This window comes from Dama dama, chromosome 23 (assembly GCF_033118175.1).
Source record: "Dama dama isolate Ldn47 chromosome 23, ASM3311817v1, whole genome shotgun sequence".
NCBI classification, from domain to species: domain Eukaryota; kingdom Metazoa; phylum Chordata; class Mammalia; order Artiodactyla; family Cervidae; genus Dama; species Dama dama.
In genome coordinates this window covers 24,580,276-24,599,115 of record NC_083703.1, presented here as the reverse complement: position 1 = coordinate 24,599,115, position 18,840 = coordinate 24,580,276, and the positions used below count along the sequence as shown (strand labels likewise).

At 36.9% G+C, this 18,840-nt stretch overlaps 1 protein-coding gene across 3 annotated transcripts in view; it reads right to left on the bottom strand.

Moving 5' to 3' along the window:
* SPAG6 (sperm associated antigen 6) overlaps positions 1-18,840 on the bottom strand; it is a 60,251-nt gene that overhangs the window by 13,183 nt on the left and 28,228 nt on the right. For all 3 annotated transcript variants that reach the window (XM_061125727.1, XM_061125728.1, XM_061125729.1), the window contains 4 exons: positions 10,446-10,651; positions 9,397-9,570; positions 7,656-7,808; positions 4,930-5,121 (listed from right to left, as the gene is read on the bottom strand). In XM_061125727.1, coding sequence (XP_060981710.1) covers positions 4,930-5,121; positions 7,656-7,808; positions 9,397-9,570; positions 10,446-10,651 — 725 coding nt within the window. The remainder of the gene's footprint in view (positions 1-4,929; positions 5,122-7,655; positions 7,809-9,396; positions 9,571-10,445; positions 10,652-18,840) is intronic.

Below are 18,840 nucleotides of genomic sequence, written 5' to 3'. Positions count from 1 at the left end.
AAAAGACAACTGGGATTTTGACAGGGATTGTATTGAACATGTAGATCATTTTTAACAATATTGAATTGCCATTTTAACAATATCAAACCTTCTGATTTGTGAACATGGAATGTCTCTTCATTTATTCAGATCTTCTTTAATTTTTTTCAGCAATGTTTTATAGTTTTCAGTGTACAAGTCTTATACTTCTTTTGTTAAATTTATCCCTAAATATTTTATTCTTTTGATGCTATTATAAATGAAACTATTTTCTTAATTTCATATTTGAGTTACTCACTACTAGAATATGGAAACACAGTTGGTTTTTACATATTCACCTTCTACCGAGTGATTTTGTTGAACTCTTATTAGTTCTAGTATTTGTGAATGTGTTTGTGTGTATTCCTTAGGATTTTCTACATACAAGATCATGTTATATGTTGGGTTTAAAATGTCCAAGCCTTTAGAAAATATGACTTGTATTTGGTGACTTATTGCCGTGAGTGAAATAAAATTGTTTCTATGATTTTATTCTGTGAATTGTACAGAAATTACGTGGGGTCAACAAATCCTTTACCTAGGTTAGAAAATCAAGAAATGTGTTACTTCAAAATAATGAATAAGAAAATATGAATTTTGCTAAATGTCACAGCATTTAGTAGTTAGTGTTTATCTTTAGACATATATAATATTACATGACAATGCTAGGGAAGGAATCATGGACTATCTATGTAGGGCAACTTGGGTTTGAGCCTGGTTTTCCTATAAACTAGCACAGCATCTACAATTCTAATTCATTAATTTTTCTGTCATTTCTAAAAACTGACTCTAGCCACACTGATCAAAGCTCTTGTAGAAACCACAATAAGTGATTAGCAATACTACCCTTTTTTCCTATTAACAACACACATAAGAATAGTAATTAGCAAAACAAAATTGTCAATTGTAGACAAACACTTGATGCCACTTTGTTTTTCACAGAAAATGAAAGGAGTAACAAAAAATTATTCATTGTTGCTTTCATTGTTGAAAATGAATGATCTTTCCTGAAAACTGTTTAAAATGAAAAATGCTTCTTTATTCAAAAGTTAATTTTATTCTGAAAGTATTCTGACCAAAGAGCTATAGTTATTTAAATGAGGGGGTTACACAGGAGTAAATCTTCATGACTCTGTGCTAGGAAAAGTCTTCTCACATATAGCTCCAAAAGCACAGGAGCAAAAAAAAAAGATAAACTGAATCTCATTAAAATTTTTTAAAGACTTGTTGTAAACAATACCATCAATAAAACGATAAGACAACCCACAGAATAGGAAAAAAGATTTGTAAGTCATACATTTGATAAAGGCTTGTTTCCAGAAGATGTAAAGAATCCTTAGATTTTCAATAATAAAAACATAAACAGCCCAATTTAAAAATGGGCCAAAGGTCTGATTAGACATTTCTCCAAAGAAGATATACAAATGGCCAATAAGCACAAGAAAAAAAATTTCAGCATCTTTAGCCATCAGGGAAATGCAAATCAAAACCACAATGAGATATGAATTCACACCCACTAAGATGGCTACAATTAAAAACAAAGACAGTAACGAGTGATGGCAATGATGTTGAAAATTAGAACCTTCATACATTGCTGGTGGGAATCAAAATGGTACAACTACATTGGAAAACAGCTTGGCAGTTCCTCAAAATGTTAAAAAAGAGTTATCATATGACCTTGCAAGTCCGTTCCCCGGTATATACCCAAGAGAAATGAAAACAAACATCGACACAAAAACTTGTACAGTAATGTTCACAGTGGCATTGTTCATAATGGTCAAGGAGCAGAAACAACTCAAGGTCCAAGCAGTGAATAGAAAAGCAAAATGGGGTATATCAATACGATGGAAAATTATTTGGTAATTAAAAGGAACAAAATATTGATATATGCTACAACGTGGATGAACCCTGAGACTTATGCTTAGTGTAAGAAGCCAAGCACAAAAGGCCACATATATTGTATGGTTCTGTTTAAATGAAATGCCCAGAAGAGGCAAATCCTCAAAGACAGATAGTAAAATAATGGTTGCCTGGGGCTAGACAGGGAGGACATGGAGTGACAGCTAATGGGAAAATAAAATGTTCTAAAATTAGACTATGGTGATGGTAGCACCTGTTTAGAATCTTCACTAAACCATTGAATTATATAGTTTAAAATGGGTAAATTATATGGAATACAAGTTATATCTCAATAAAGATGCTAAAAACAAAGGGGAACAAGCAAGACAATAAGAATGTAATATTTAAATAATTATGTTAGAAATAGTCATAACTATTTGAATAGTTTTATAACCATTCAAATGCCAAACTAATTCCATCTAATACCTCTGAATCTAAACAAATGAAAATGCAACTGCCTGAATATTTTCAAAATATATGTAGGTAAGATGATTATATAAAAAGATAGGGTTTTTTTTTTTTTCAGTTTTCATAAGGCATTTGGAATTACATAGGTACAGGCAGATAGTAAGACCATGTGAAAATGTGCAAGAAATTCCAAGGGGCTGCTCCTGGGCTCTCCTGGCTCAGAACCAATTAGAGAATGCTTACAGAAGCTTACAGGTCTTGGGGACAAAAGTAACTTCAACATGGCCTTGTAATTTGAAAGCTGCTACAGAATAACAAATGAGAAACACCATTAGACAGTTCCTAAAGTTCTTGGATACTTTTCCCTTTTGAGATAGTGTCAAATCAAAGGATTTGGGCTTTTACTCTAAGGCCTTTAAAACAACTGATAGACTCCAAGAGACCTTGGAGAAGGAAAAAAAAAAGGAATGATTAAGTACCTACAATAAGAAAATATTTGGATGGATTTAAAGCCTTGGAAAGACTGATGACAGGATAATGATTGATAAATCACTTTTAATTTAATACCCACTGTATTTCCTGAAAGTAAATATTGTATCACACAAAGGTAGAAGGAACCATCTATTAGTAAACCTTAATGTTTTAACAATAACCACCTTTGTTAAACTAATACACAATAAAAATTATCTGACTTCGAAAAGTAATCAACCGTTTTTACTCTGATGATATTTATACAATATAGCATCATAACATTCATTAAAAATCAAGTTATATAAACTTGGTAGCATGTAAATAGTATATAGTGCTCCCTAAGAGACTATTTGCAAGGGTTTCTCAAACTATAATTGCTATCTACTCTGCTATTAATTATTCATGCTGTAGCTGATGTGTTCTTTTATTTCCCTGGATCACTAGAGGTAAGGGTGGGGAGGACAAGAAGTGAGGAGGAGGGAGAAGGAAAGAGGAGGAAGTAGGGGAGGGGGACGGAGGAAGAAAGACAATGATGATGGTGGGTTAAAGAAATTTGAGGCAAAAAGAGAATGACAGACGTAGGTTAAAATTACACTTACGTAAATCATCTGTATTTAAACAACTCAAAACTGGAAATGCAGTTGTGGTTTCTCACCAGAAAGTCAAAGAATCACAGAATTGTTACACAGGAAAAGACCTTAGCACATTATCAATTTTACCATCTACCATGCTTTGCCAAGGAATAGACTCAACATTGGAGACAAGTATTTGAAATCTATTAAATCATTGCTTTGATCTAGAAAAGTCTTATAAAAATGGAAAAAGTGTTAATCTTAGAAATCAACTTCCCTCAATGAGTCTGTAGAGAAAAAAAACATGTAAACAATCAAATCAATATAAATTCACTTTTATAAAATTTATAAATCAAATAAATGACTCACTCGATAGCTTTCAGAGTCCCTCAAACTGTGCAGTTCAAATAGATTTCCTGTCCCATTATACTATCTAAAGTTGTTGTAAAATGTGTTTTCCTATTTGTTACTTTATTGTTTTCCTTCAAATTTAAGAGTAATTTAACTTACTGTTCATTTTATTTTGAATTATTGTCTTTTCTATGTATTTCCCTCAACCCAAGTTAATTCTGAGAGCTGCTTCCAAGAAGTTACACCTTTTCCTAATAGGGAGTATGCTGGGAAACATTTTTCTTTCTTTGAAATTCTAAAATTATTTTTAAAACCCATCCTACTTTATATTCATGTTTAATGAACCGTTTTAGTAGTCAGTAACATTTTTTTCAGATATCCTCATTTTTTTTAATACAAGATTTTAAAATGTTTAATTTGGGAAATCGTATGGTCATTTTCCTTTCAAGGAACAAATATAAGACATAATTAAAAGGTTTCAGACTTGGAGTTAGGAGAGGTCACTCGTCACTCATGCTTCAGGAATGCCTTTGGAGACGCATTCCTTTTAAATTTTTTTAGGCTCAATTTTTAATTTAAAATGGACTAAAGTTCTCTCTGGCCAATTTCACCTCCAAAGTCCTATTATTCAATTCCTATTCCATAAGAAAAGTCAATAGAAATGTAGATGGAAACAATCAGACATTTGTTTTACAAACAACTTTGTACCCATAGAGAACTTCCTTTAGAGTTTATCATTGATTTTGAGAGACAAGGGTAATTCGTTTTCAAAGAGTCACCCCAATTCTTCTGATAAACTTATATCTTGACTCAGAAAAATGATATTGTTGGACTTCCCTGGTGGTCCAGTCAGTGATTAAGAAACGGCCCTGCAATGCAGGAGACACAGGTTCCATCCCTGGTCCAGAAAGATAACATACATCTTGGAACAACTAAGCCCATGTACCACAACTAGTGAGCCCATCAGTTGCAAATGCTGAAGCCCAAGTGCCTAGAGCCCACGCACCGCAATTAGAGTAGCCTCCGCTCGCAGAAACTAAAGAAAGTCTGAGAGCAGCAGCAAGGACCAGCACAGACAAAAATCAATCAATCAGCCTTACAAAAAAAAAATACTACTGTCCACAATAAAAGTTAAAACATTTTAAATTACATATTATGAGTTAAAAATCTAACAAATCGTCATTAAAACAATGAAGAATTAAGCACTTACTTTCACTTGAAGATCCTCAGAACTTTCGGTTGACATGTACAAAGAGAGCAGGACAGGCAGAGTGTTTGTGACAGCGACGGCCCGTGCGTGCTCAGGAGTGTGTCTCCCAATGTGTCCCAAGGCCCAGGCGGCGGCAGCCTTAATGTGGTCTTCTGGTTCTTCTGACAAGCAGAGTGACAACTGGGGTACACCCTGCAGTGTGGGATCAAAAGAGCAAGAGTTACGAATCCAGAGCAGGATTAAAGGTCTTCCATGTCTCTCAGACATTAGAAGCAATCATTTCGGTCTTGATCCTTTTTTTCCTTTAAACAGTTCAATAAATGAGCACTTCACAGGGGCCGTCATTTTTCAAGTCAATAAAACGACTAGAACTAATTTACCTTAATTATCTGTAACAATCCAACTAAACTAAATATCTCTACTAGCGTTTGCTCCCCAAACAGAGGCATTTAACCAAAGAACAGATGCCACAGGCTAGTATTTAGGCCAAGCCAGATACCACTGTGACAAATTAAAAATGCATAGGAGTTTAAAACCATTTGCTTCCCTTCTAAACTAAAATAGTTAACTTAGAATCTTTTTAAAAATTGACTTTTCACCAAGAGATCCAAAAGCAAAACACCTACTACAGACCCAAAATCAAATGAATAATATGAGCAAGAATCCTATTTAAGTAAATTTTAGGTGAAATATATTCACTAAAATCTTTCCTGAAATAGTAAATTTCCATTACTTTTGGTCAACATTTACACAATAGTTTTGCCCAATTTAATCTGACTGAATGTCAAGTAGGGATGAGTACTTTTACTACACAGATGGCATGTGCTTTTATTTTGTACTTCAAACTTCAATTGTAGCTAAATAAAACAAAATTAACTAAAGGGCCTCAAATGCATCACAGCTTATATACCCAAAGAAGAGTCAAATAACCAAAGCAAATTATAATTCATTCTGTATGGGCATAACTCTAACTTGAGACTACACTAAATTATCTAATACTGACACTAAATTATCACCTTAAATTCAGTACCACAAAAGCCACTATCATATGGTCATCCTCCCACAAGCAAAGGCCAAATGATCATATATAATTTTTTTTCCTTCACCTTTAAATTTTTTTTTAAAATTTTTTGGCCACACCACTCAGCACGTGGGATCTTAGTCCCCCAACTAGGGATCAAATCCAAGTCCCCATGCATTGGAAGCAAAGAGTGTTAAACACTGGAGCATCATGGAAGTCCCTAAATTTGGCTTTTAAAACCAATTTCCAGAAGAGATCTGCCATATTACTTCTTTGACTTCTTTCTTACAACTAAAAATGTATGTCAGCCCATACAAAAAAAAAAAAAAGGTCAGAATCTTTTCTATCTTCAGAATGAGGCAACTTTCCAGAAAGTCCATACATCCGAGACATACCAAGAATGAAGAAGCAGGAGGAAAAGAAGACAGTCCCCAAAATGCTGACTTACTAGCCATGACTGTTATGAACAGCAAATGAGGCAAGAAGCGTGAAAGTGCTTTGAACGTTAGAAAGTATTATTTAGACAGGAGGTATTGTCAATCCTGACAGTACTACACAGAACCAGAAAGAATGACGCAGTGCTGTGTGATCGGCCTCAAACTGCTGCTGCCCCCACCTTGATCTTCAATTAAATGAAAGACAACCAGGTGTGAGAGGCCAGCAGCCCCAGACCAAAGAGAGGGAGCACCTCCTGGACAGTCTGGGGAAGAAACACAGGAAGCAAAAGCAATCGCGGCTTCTTTCCTTGTCCCTCCTATGTGTGGACTTTCTGACAATCCACACAAGAACCGAGAATCAAGAATTCCAATAATATCCCCACCGTGACCCTTCAGAAAGCAAGCAGCATTACTGCCCTAGTCACTATCAGAGTCTTTGGTAATAGAAGAACAAAAGGAAAGGCTCAGGATAAAAAGGGAGTGAAGTAAAGTATTATCAAGGAATAGGTAGAAAATAAAGATCTGAGGCTCCTTTTTATTCTGAGGATTAGCAAAGGATAAAAAAAAATCCACACTTCTGTTTAACATAGAGCAGTGGGTTTTCAAGACTGATAAGAAACCTGCACCCTAGAGGGTTACCAGAGACACTGGGAGCACACAGCCTTTGAAGCATGCTTCAGGAGATCAATATTTACTCATTCAACAAATATTTTTTGAGCACCTACTACGAGCCAGGGTTACTCAATCTGGTAGGTTAATACCAAGTTGTAAACTGAGATAAGGCCAAATCCCTTGAGCAAGTAAACAGAAACACTGCTATCCGACATGTGCCCATGCACTCTGAATTGCCCACATCTAAGAAGAGAAATTAGCTCCTGGAAGCTAAAGGAGAGACAGCCATCCGTACAAGATGATACAAATGACCACTGGGTATGTTAGTTGTCTTTAATCAAAGTATGCTTTACATATTTGTAAAGCCAATCTTTCAAGATACAAAATACACATTTACTTAGATACAGATAATACTAACACTCAGAGGTGCTGACATTTTATTAATATTAAACACTGAGTAAAACTTCAAACTTCCTGCCAAGTCAACCTTATTTTAAACATTGCTCTGGCAAACTTACTAGTAAGCCTGGAAAAAAAGCTGGTAATTCTTTGTCTCTGATCAGTTATATTGTACACTCTGTGGGAGAGTATTAATCTGTGGTCTGTCTTAGAGGATCTCGCTGCAAGAATCAGGGGAAAAGGAAGCAAGGGCAAACCTTGGAAATGATGACCGCCATTGCCAGGTTCTCAGAATGAGCTGCCACATAGCCGAGCAGCATGATGCCTGGAAGCCTTATGTTCCCTTTGCAGGACCCGATGCAGTCGATCACGGCAGCAACTCCCCCAGCGTTCACTATCAGCTGAGAAAGCTAAGAGAAAAGAGGGAGAGTTACATCATCATGGCCCTAAAGTATGAGATGATCTTTATTATTATTTTTTAAATATTTTATAGAGGATATTTTGGTTTTATTATTAGCAGTATTAGTTGACTGTGCTGGGTCTTCACCGCAGCAAGCAGGCCCCACAGCATGTGGGATCTCAGTTTCCCCACCAGGGACCGAACCCATGTCCCCTGTATTGCAAGACGGATTCTCAATCACTGGACCACGAGGGAAGTCCAGTGTAAGATGACCTTTAAATATTATGTTAGCATTGCCAAATTGTAAAATTTCAGACCTAAAAAATGGTGGTTCAGTGGTAAAGAATGCACCTGCCAAGGCAGAGGACTCAGGTTCGATCCCTGGGTCAGGAAAATCCCCTGGAAAAGGAAATGGCAACCCACTCCAGTATTTTTGCCTGGGAAATCCCATGGACAGAGGATCCTGGCAGGCTACAGTCCATGGGGTCGCAAAAGAGTTGGACACAACTTAGGGACTGAACAACAAAATCTGAAATATCATTCATTTCAAAATATCATTCAAAAGTATTATATTTATCAAAGAAATAGACAAGGGTAACAATCCTGCTATTTCTAATTACAGAATATGTTCACTGTGAGCCTCTCTGCTGTTCAATTTTTCTTACATGACTTTCATCTTTATCGTAATAGATGTCAAAGTTCCTCACATAAACACTAAACCTAGGGCTAGTTCATAACTAGCTAACTGCTGAAACCGCTCCCCCTCCACACCCAGCACAATGCGTGAGTATGAAGCAGATTAATCACTCAATACTGAAAGATGAGGTCAAACTTGAAATATTCTAGCCTCATTATCCGTCCTTTGCTAGCAATGGTCACTAGCTGTTGGCACTCCAATCTTGAAAACTCTCAACCAGATAAAGATGTTGGGTGAAATAAAGAATAAATACTGAAGAGTTTGGTGAAATGAAAGTGATTCATGAAAATACGCACAGAAAAAGACACAACTTCAGAATCTACCCAAGTTCGCTTCGTCTCTATTCTTTTCCCACCTACGAACCCAGAGCAGGAACCACTGTGTATGAGCGGCTGAGCAGGGAGTTGGTGATCTCTCCCAATCTGGAGGGGCGCTCTCTCTCACTACACCCAGATGACCTAGAGTGACAGGACAACAAAGGTCCACAGTCCCGACAACTTAGAAATGGAAAGCAGAAAATGATTAATGACTAAAAACTGAGATTTCAGACTCAAACTCCATTGCTACAACCCAGAGGTTCTCAAGTGGGGGCACTTTTGTCCCCTTGGAGACAGTTGGTAATACCTGGGGACATTTCTGATTGTCACAACTTAGGGGAGGGGTCCCATGAGTATCTAGTGGGCAGAGGCCAGAGATGCTGCTGAACATTCACCCTACAGTATAGACAGCCCCCCACAACAAGGATCATCTCGTCCAAAACGTCAACTGTGCTAAGGGTGAGAAACTCTCAGAACATGTGACACCACCCAGGGCCCTGTCAACAACCGATGTTCTGCTTAATAACTAAAACTAACGGCGTGTGGTTGCATTTTGAAGCTGACTTCTTTTCCCCGTGTTTTACCTCGGGCGTATGTTTTGCAATCTCTCTGATTAAAGTACAAGCGTTTTTCTTCACGTATTCATCTTTGTCCTTCAGACAGGTAAGTACAACTGGAAAAATCTCTGCTTCGACCACCATTTCTGCCAGATCCACAGAATGTTTCGCAATCTGACTGAGAGCTGAAAGGACCTGACGCTATTCAACAAAAAACAAATGCAAATGTTACACAGAGTCCACTGTGGAGTTCAGATGTAATTTAAACAGCTTTGTACACATTCAAATTTCTTTGTAAAGAGCAAGAAATAATCACAAATCCAACATAAACTAAGAGTCTTGAAGTATTCACCTTCTACTCTTATACCTAAATACTCAATTTCTTAAATTTCCTAATTTCCAAGTTGAACATCTTAGTTCACACGATTGACTATTTAAATATTTACTTATTGAGGCTGGTCAAAGAATATGCCCTTTGGATGAATATTATTTCTTAATTATGTACTACTTAAATCATTAGTTTATGATAAGTACAATAATGTAATACAGACATGATCAAGCAGAACTTTGGGCATGTTGCTGTTATCGTTTTAGAGAATTTTACATTGTCTAATTAACACTGACAATCTTAAAATCTTATAAAACATAACTATTATAATATAGAGGTATAATTGGTGACTATTAACTGAAAATTAAATTTTAGAAAGCTCAAAAGAAGACTAATATGGCCATTTTCATAGAAAATGTAAATATAATAGTGGGCTAGAAAACCTTTAGGTCCCTTCTAACCCTGAGGTTTAATCGTGACATGATTCCTTACTTTAATTATTAATTCTGATGTTACTTCTAGTTTTCAGCATTGCACGTACTTTTCCCCAGTCACATCGTGATTGTCTAATCCTTACAGCATAGTTTCCACATACGAAAGGACCCAAATACATAATATACTCAGACCTGTTTTGCATGATAATTTACTAATTATCTAAAAATGTATACTATCCATCTGCACACGTTTCCATTTTCTTAGATTATCGGAATCTTGGTTCGTTTGTTTCTCAACTTTATTTTTAAAATACCTTCAGTTTAGCATCAGGGTTCAGGATCATCTGGGCTAAGTGAGCAATCACTCCTGCATCCACCACTGTCTGTGCTAACTCTGGAGAATGCTTCGCAATATCACTGAGGGCTGAAACAGCAATCCTTTTCAAAGCAATTTCTGGCTCCTGGATACAGAGCACTAAAAGAGGAACAGCTCCCGCATCCACCACAGCTTGTGACAGCTCTGTGGGTCCAAGAAAAGTAATTAAGTGAGTATGGGTGACTGACCCTTGTACAAGCCACTTTTCACCCTGACAGATACAGCAAAGGGAAAAGGGGGGGGGGGGTGTACTTCACTGTCTCAACATCTGCATTTCAAATCAGCCTTCCTGGTTTCATGAACCATGTGGGCCAATCACGAGCTGAAAAGAATACAGGTCAATAGATGGACCTCCATTTACATGAACACATTTGAGGTAGATTAGGCTGAAATGGCTTGTTATTCTTTTTTTTTTTTTTTTTAAGAGAGTAAGCAGATGTCAGCTGTTTAAGCTCTGACAATTCTGCACTTCTCAATAGGCAAGCATTTTATGCATGGTTTACAATAACAGAGAAAATTAAAGTACCAAAAATTTACCAACCACACTAATTAGGCAGTATTTTGTGCTATTTACATGAGTAAACATTAACATGAATCTCGTGCCAATAATGTCGATTTTTTAATTCCTTTCACATTATTGTACTTTTTAAAAGATTTTTTGAAACTTTGTACACAAAAGATGCATTTTTGTTGTACATACAAAAATATTTTCAAAAATGAGAACTACAACCAAACAACAGGATTTAATATATACAAATGTTAACATTAGAGAAATTAATCATAAACATTTTATATGTCAGAAATAATATCTTTTGAATATACATGTTGATTTACTTGTGCCTCCAAGAATAACAGCTATAAAAAATAACACAGCTTTTAAATTACAGAGAATGTGAGGCAAACAGGCAGAACCATATATGTGTAAAAAATGTCTTTTCAGAAGCATAAAATATACTACATAGTTACAGATTCTACTCTCGTGTTCATGGTCTCTCTTACTGAATCACATACACCCATTTCTACAATCTCTTCCTTTCAAATTATGTTCTCATTTTCTCAGATGTGTAGCAGCTTGACAATTTATATCTTTTTTGTTATTTTTAAAAAAATTTTTTATCAGAGTATAGTTGCTTTACAACGTTGCATTAGTCTCTGTTGTACAAAGTGAGTGAGTTATACATATATATGCCCTCTTTTTTTAGATTTCTTTCCCATTTAGGTCACCACACAGCAAAATGTAAATTGGTACAGCCACTATGGAGAACAGTATGGAGAAGCCTCAAAAAACTAAAAACAGAACTATCAGATGACCCAGCAATTCCACTCCTGGATGATTTATGTCAATAGCCAAATTATCAATTCAGCATATCACTTAGTCTTTAAACAAGAGTCTTTCATTTTTCAAACAATCGGTAATATCACATTTTCTAAAAGGAAATAATGTTAGAAAATGAAGGTTAGTGTCCAACACTTGTTTTCCTTCAATTATTATAATTATTTGAGAAGTCCCATATTGTATAAATGATTCATTCATTCTTTCATTAAACAAGTATTAATGGAAGGTTATTATGTGCCAGACTCATTCAACGCTGGTGCAAATGATACACTTCTACAAATTAACATTACACTGATGAGCAAATATGTTTCAATTAAAAAATCCAGTGTGAAATATGAAATACAATGGGAAGCTAATATGTAATCTCAAGAACCAGAAGCAGATAAGAGGAATATGTTTTTTAAAAAAAGGTGGGGAGGGGACTCTTTTGGTGGTCCAGTGGTTAAGACTCTGCTTTTACTACAGGGAGCGTGAGTTCAATCCCTGTTCAGGGAAATAAGATCCTATATGCTGCACAGTATGGCCAAAAAGTAAAAATAAAAAATAATTTTTAGTTAAAAAAAAAGATAACAGCAGCAACTGACTATTAAATATCCACCTCAAATCAATAGAAGACATTCCTCAGAAACCTCTCTGAGATTCTACTGCCATTCCCTGAAGACCAACAATATAGCAGGTAAAGCAGGGGATCACTCTTTCTTCCCAAGGGAAAAGGGAAGAAAACATAAGCATGTGATATCATGTAATTTCCAGTTATAATTTTTATATTCTATTTTAATAATTAGCATGTTAATTTAATTCAATCCAAATTATACAGGTGTGGTATGGTTGCTGCTGTTGCTCAGTTGCTCCATTGTGTCCAACTCTATGTGACCCCATGGACTGCAGCACGCCAGACCTCCCTGTTGTATGGTAACATCAACTTTCTATAGTCATATTCAAGAGTGACTGGAATCTATATATCCAGGTGACCCTTGAACAACACTGGATTTGATCTATATGGGACCATGTGTAGGCAGACTTTTTCAATGATAAACTCTGTGGTACTGCACCATCAGTGGTTGACTGGATTCAGAATCTCAGATATGCAAGAAGTGATAATATGAGGGCTGACTATAAATTATACTCGGATTTTCCACTCTGGGGAGGATCAGCACCTCTAACTCCCACATTGTTCAAGGTCAACTCTACTGGGCTAAATATTTTATTTTGAGAAAGCATAAGGATTACTTCATCTATGTATGTATTTTCACTTTTACACACCGTTTCTAAGAGTAAAGAATATGCAGTGAACAATTAAAAGTACTATTAATAAAGACAAAGTTCTTTAAAACAGTATTATGGTTGTAACTCCCATACATTTTATTCTTTCCTTGAATAACTGAGTACCATTATCCTCCTTTCCCTGAACTCTGTTATGAAAGAAAACCCAGTTTTTCTGGCTTGTTACCCATTCCCATCTAAAGCTGCTTTCCATTTCTTTCTGGAATAGTGATGCTAAATGAGGGGAAAGATGGGGAAAGCACCAAAGAAAGGCTTGCCTGAAGGGAATGAAGCTTCCAGGGACCTGGATGGGGCCTAGCAATCAATGATGTACTTCGGTTTCATATACTTTACCTCTCCAGTTTACATGTTCCTTCAAAACCTGGCTCTGCTCTTAGATAGCACACACTGTTATTAATAAACAATATTGTTCAACCACCTTCATACATATACTGGGTACAAGACATATATACAGGTAAAAGTACATATACACATTACAATATAATAGGCCTAAATAACACAAGCCATACTACTGGGTTGGCCAAAAGGTTCATTCAGGTTTTTCTATAAGATATTATGGTTCTATAAGATATTAGGTTATGGAAAAACCCAAATGAACCTTTTGGCCAATCCAATATATTACACAAACTACAGGCTAACTATTTCATCCTGCCTCTACCGCTCTTTTCTCCTGCGGTGTATCTTTCTTCTCTTCCATACCATCGCTTCCTCTGGTATTTCTGTACCAGTCGCAGTTGGCTTCTTGTCAGTCAGGGCATGGGCTTGTGAACCAATCCTGGCAAATGGGACCTGGGTAGAAGTCAGCTGGAAGCATCTGTGAGAGATTTTCCTCTGTAATAAACAGAGATACACAGGAGGAAACACCACCTCATCTGTGCTGGACATGGGCACATCTGCCTGCAAATGACATCTGGGAACTCCTACATCCATCTTGCAACTGTAATAGGAGAAATCGCCAATATGCTGAGGATGGCTGAGTACAAAAATAAGAAACATCTGGGTCCCCCGTGACACTGTTCAGCTGCACAACCAACCTTGGAATGGCCCTGACTCTGAATTTTGTGTCATGTGAAATGAAAAACATCCTCAGGCTTAAGCCACCTGCGGTTGATAGTCTGACTTACAGCCCCAGCCACACTGATATGATTCTGTCCTCTCTCAGGCTTGGTGTATGCACATATTTTGCTCTCTTTTCTGGTCATTTAGTGTTCATTACATGCTTACTGTGTGCCAGAAACTGGGTTAGTTAGATCTTGGGGAAGGCAAATAGAATAAAACATTGTTCTGTTCTGGTAGACTCTGCTAAAGGTGAGTGTGTGAACAGACCACAGTGCAGAGCGGGGCTGGGAGTCAAGTGCGTGGAGTGTTTGGGGAAATGTACACAGGGTGCAATTTCAGGCAGTGCTTCCCATTTTCCTTCCATCTCCCCTTTTCTTCTTCCCTATAGTTTTCTACTCTTAAAAAAAAAAAAAAGGCAGGAATAACCAAAACTCTTACAAAAATCTGATATACTTAAAAGTTAATACCCATAGAGGACTTCCCTGGTGGTCCAGTGGCTAAGACTCTGCTCCCAACACAGGGGCCCAGGTTCAATCCCTGGTCAGGGAACTCAATCCCACAAGCTATAACTAAAAGATCCCGCTTGCAGCAACTAAGACTCAATGCAACCAAATAAATAAATACATTTTTTTAAAGTTACTCTCCATAGGAGAAATCTCACAGAATTCATTTTAACTCTAATTTGGAAATGAGTGTGGGTTGTTTAATTAATTATTACACTTTGGAAATCAAAGATTGATATGTACAGACATTCATAAAAGTTTTGACCAGGGAAAAATACAAGCCAAGAAATATATCTTCAGTGTGGGAAAATATCTTAACCTCCTTGTAAATTTTAAATGAATCTTCAAAAAGTGAATTTTTAACAACTATATCTTCTTTTATGCAAGAACATGTGACATAATCATACACTGTCAGGTAATCAGCAAGATTAGAAGTAGTTATGCCCCCCCCAAAAAAATCAGAGAAAAAAGGTTTTATGTTATACCAACACATTAATAGGATTTAAATGGGGTTTATGGCACTATTGGTGATACATTTTCTTCTCTATTTGCCAAATTTTCTTCAACATAATTATTTTTAAAAAATAAAAGAAACATGAACATGTCTTTGACTAAACACATAGCTATTGCTGGGGCTAACTATACTAACATTACTATCATAAAGGAAAAATAATATAAATACTTTAGCTTACGTCTCAATATGGAAGAAATTTTCTTATTTTTAAAAATGGTGGGAATGTATATCCTTTAAAGAAATTCAGAAAGAATGCATAATTATTCTTTGAAAAATTACAAATATATTCTAGAAATACTATTCACTTTTTCACACTTTCCTTCTTGTCTTAATTCATCCCTTTGTTACAGTTAAAATATTACATTTTTTCAATGCTAAGTGTTATTCATTTTTAACAATTTTTTAGGCTTCAAAGTGTTAGTGGAAATAAATATCCAGGTGCTATCCAATAGCACCTTCCTTATTCATAAATAATAATTAAAGCCATTGATTGCATGCATGTAGACAACTGATATACAGTCCTCAAATCTGATGGTCAGCTATTTTCAGCCAAGGAATAACTAGTTCTCTTCGGCCTCCTGAACACCTCATTGCTGAGTGAAGGAAATGAGGCAGCCATCTCTATGGAGCTGTGACAAGCTCAGTATGACTTTAGATTTAATTTTTTAAACAAAAAGAGGCACAGATAAAAGGGGGGACATTTAAGATCAACAATATTCATAAAATTACTAGTATCTAAAGCTGGATGAATCAAATATCATAAATTACTTTATGTGGACTAGACAGGAAGAACACAAACAGCAAAGTCCATCAGTGTATAACAGGCATAGCTGTAACAGGTGAAACCAGGTGCACCAGGCAAAAATCATTTTGCTTTAATAGCGCTCATCATGGCCTCAGGGCTTCTCTGGTGGCTCAGTGGTAAAGGATTCGCCTGCCAAGGCAGGAGCTGCAGGAGATGCAGCTTCAATCCTTGGGTTGGGAAGATCCTCTGGAGAAGGAAATGGCAACCCACTCCAGTATTCTTGCCTGGGAAAACCCATGGACAGGAGGAGTCTGGTAGGCTAGAGTCCATGAGATCACAAAAGAGTTGGACACAACTAAACAACCACCATGGCCTTAACCCCTCTTAATTGTTACAGCTCATGGTTTGGTTAGATCAGCAGTGGTAAAGACAGGACCCAGGCAAGTAATTAAAATAAGTGAAGCCAGAGGAAAAATAACTGAGTGCGGAGCATGGTAAACTGGAAAAACATATGCACCAGATACAAGGAGCACCAACTACTGTTTCTTCAGCCCAGCACTGCCGCATGGGAATGCAGGCCTACCACTGTCAGATCCTTGGATTTTTCCAGAGAAGCCAGACATCTGATTGCCTTGTTTTTAAGTTTTGGAAACTTTAAAAAACAAAACAATAAACACTGTGTAAGACAACATGCATGCATGCATGCTAAGTCACTTCAGTCGGGTCTGACTCTTTTGTGATCTCCATGGTCTGTAGCCCGCCAGGCTCCTCTATCCACGGGATTCTCCAGGCAAGAATACTAGAGTGGGTTGTTGTGCCCTGTCCCAGGAGATCGTCCCAACCCAGAGATCGAACCCACTTCTCTTATGTCTCCTGAATTGGCAGATGGGTTCTTTACCACTAGTGCCACCTGGGAAGCCCCCTTAAGACAACATAGTGCAGGCCAAATAAAATATGTTCATCATTTTACAATCCTAGGCTTAAATCTTAAACCTTCTGAAATGAGCTGTGGGGACTTTCTGGATGTGAAAAAGGTGTAGTTCTCTCTACTTTTGATTCTTGACGACATGTTGTGGAGTCATAAAGGAAGAACCACTATTGTGGTTATATAAGAAAATTCAGAGGTGAATTCCAAGAAACTGACAAAAACCTAAAAACTGGCCTGCAAAAAAAGGATTAATCTAAACATATACTGATACTCAGCTAATTTTCCTGCTCACAATGGCAATGTAGGAGGGAAGAATTTGAGCAAAACTAAGTGATCCATCATGAGAACTCACAAAAAGTACTCAAAATGAAGAGGTTCTCCAAAAAGAAAAAAGAAAGGAAAAAATATGTATATATGTATTTTTGTATATATATTACAGCCACTAGGGAGAACAGTGTGGAGATTTCTTAAAAAACTGGAAATAGAACTGCCACATGACCCAGCAATCCCACTCCTGGGCATACACACTGAGGAAACCAGATCTGAAAGAGACACGTGCACCCCAGTGTTCATCGCAGCACTGTTTATAATAGCCAGGACATGGAAGCAACCTAGATGCCCATCAGCAGATGAATGGATAAGGAAGCTGTGGTACATATACACCATGGAATATTACTCAGCCATTAAAAAGAACTCATTTGAATCAGTTCTAATGAGATGGATGAAACTGGAGCCCATTATACAGAGTGAAGCAAGCCAGAAAGATAAAGAACATTACAGCATACTAACACATATATATGGAATTTAGAAAGATGGTAACGATTACCCTATATGCAAAACAGAAAAAGAGACACAGAAGTACAGAACAGACTTTTGGACCCTGTGGGAGAAGGTGAGGGTGGGATGTTTCGAGAGAACAGCATCGAAACATGTATACTATCTGTGGTGAAACAGATCACCAGCCCAGGTTGGATGCATGAGACAAGTGCTCGGGCCTGGTGCACTGGGAAGACCCAGAGGGATCAGGTGGAGAGGGAGGTGGGAGGGGGGATCGGGATGGGGAATACATGTAAATCCATGGCTGATTCATGTCAATGTATGGCAAAAACCACTACAATACTGTAAAGTAATTAGCCTCCAACTAATAAAAATAAATGAATAAAATTAAATTAAATTAAAAAATATATATATATATTCAAAATTATATAGTAATTAGGCAACTCAAACACCTCAGAGACTCTAATTTCTTTTAACTTTATTGCTATATATTTTTCCAAACACTGCTTGCAACTCACTGTTTTTAAACCTGACAAAATGTTACGTTTTTCAGTATTTGCTTCATTAAAAATAAAATTATGAATCATTATTTTTTTGCATTTAGTTTGCCCTATTTATTGGTTTAAAGATAGGCTGGTTTTGCATCTGGCTGTAAAACACATAACTGTATTACTTCAAAACCTTTTTGAATAAAGCAGGTTAAAAAAAGATTTAAGATTTGGCTACAACTTATGACGTTAATCTTACATTATATTATCAAGCCATTTGACCAAGTTTTTCATGATTTGGTGAAATCACAGTCAAAACAAATACAGAGCTGCAATCACCAAAGTTGCTTATAAGCTGACCATTGGTGGCTCAGACAGTAAAGAAAGACTGCAATGCAGGAGCCCTGGGTTCAACCCCTGGGTTGGGAAGATCCCTGGAGGGGGGCATGGCAACCCACTCCAGTATTCTTGACTGGAGAATCCCCATGGACAGAGGAACCTGATGGGCTACAATCCACAGCGTCACAGAGAGTCAGACATGACTGAGCGACTAAGCACAGCACAGCATACTCAAGTTTGACTTTAGAAATGTCACTTCCAAAGTAAAAGAGTTTGTCTAGTTTTTGGTCTAACCCACTGTTTACAATGGGTTGTTACCTACTGCTATGTAACATCACACCAAACTCAGCTGCTTAAAAC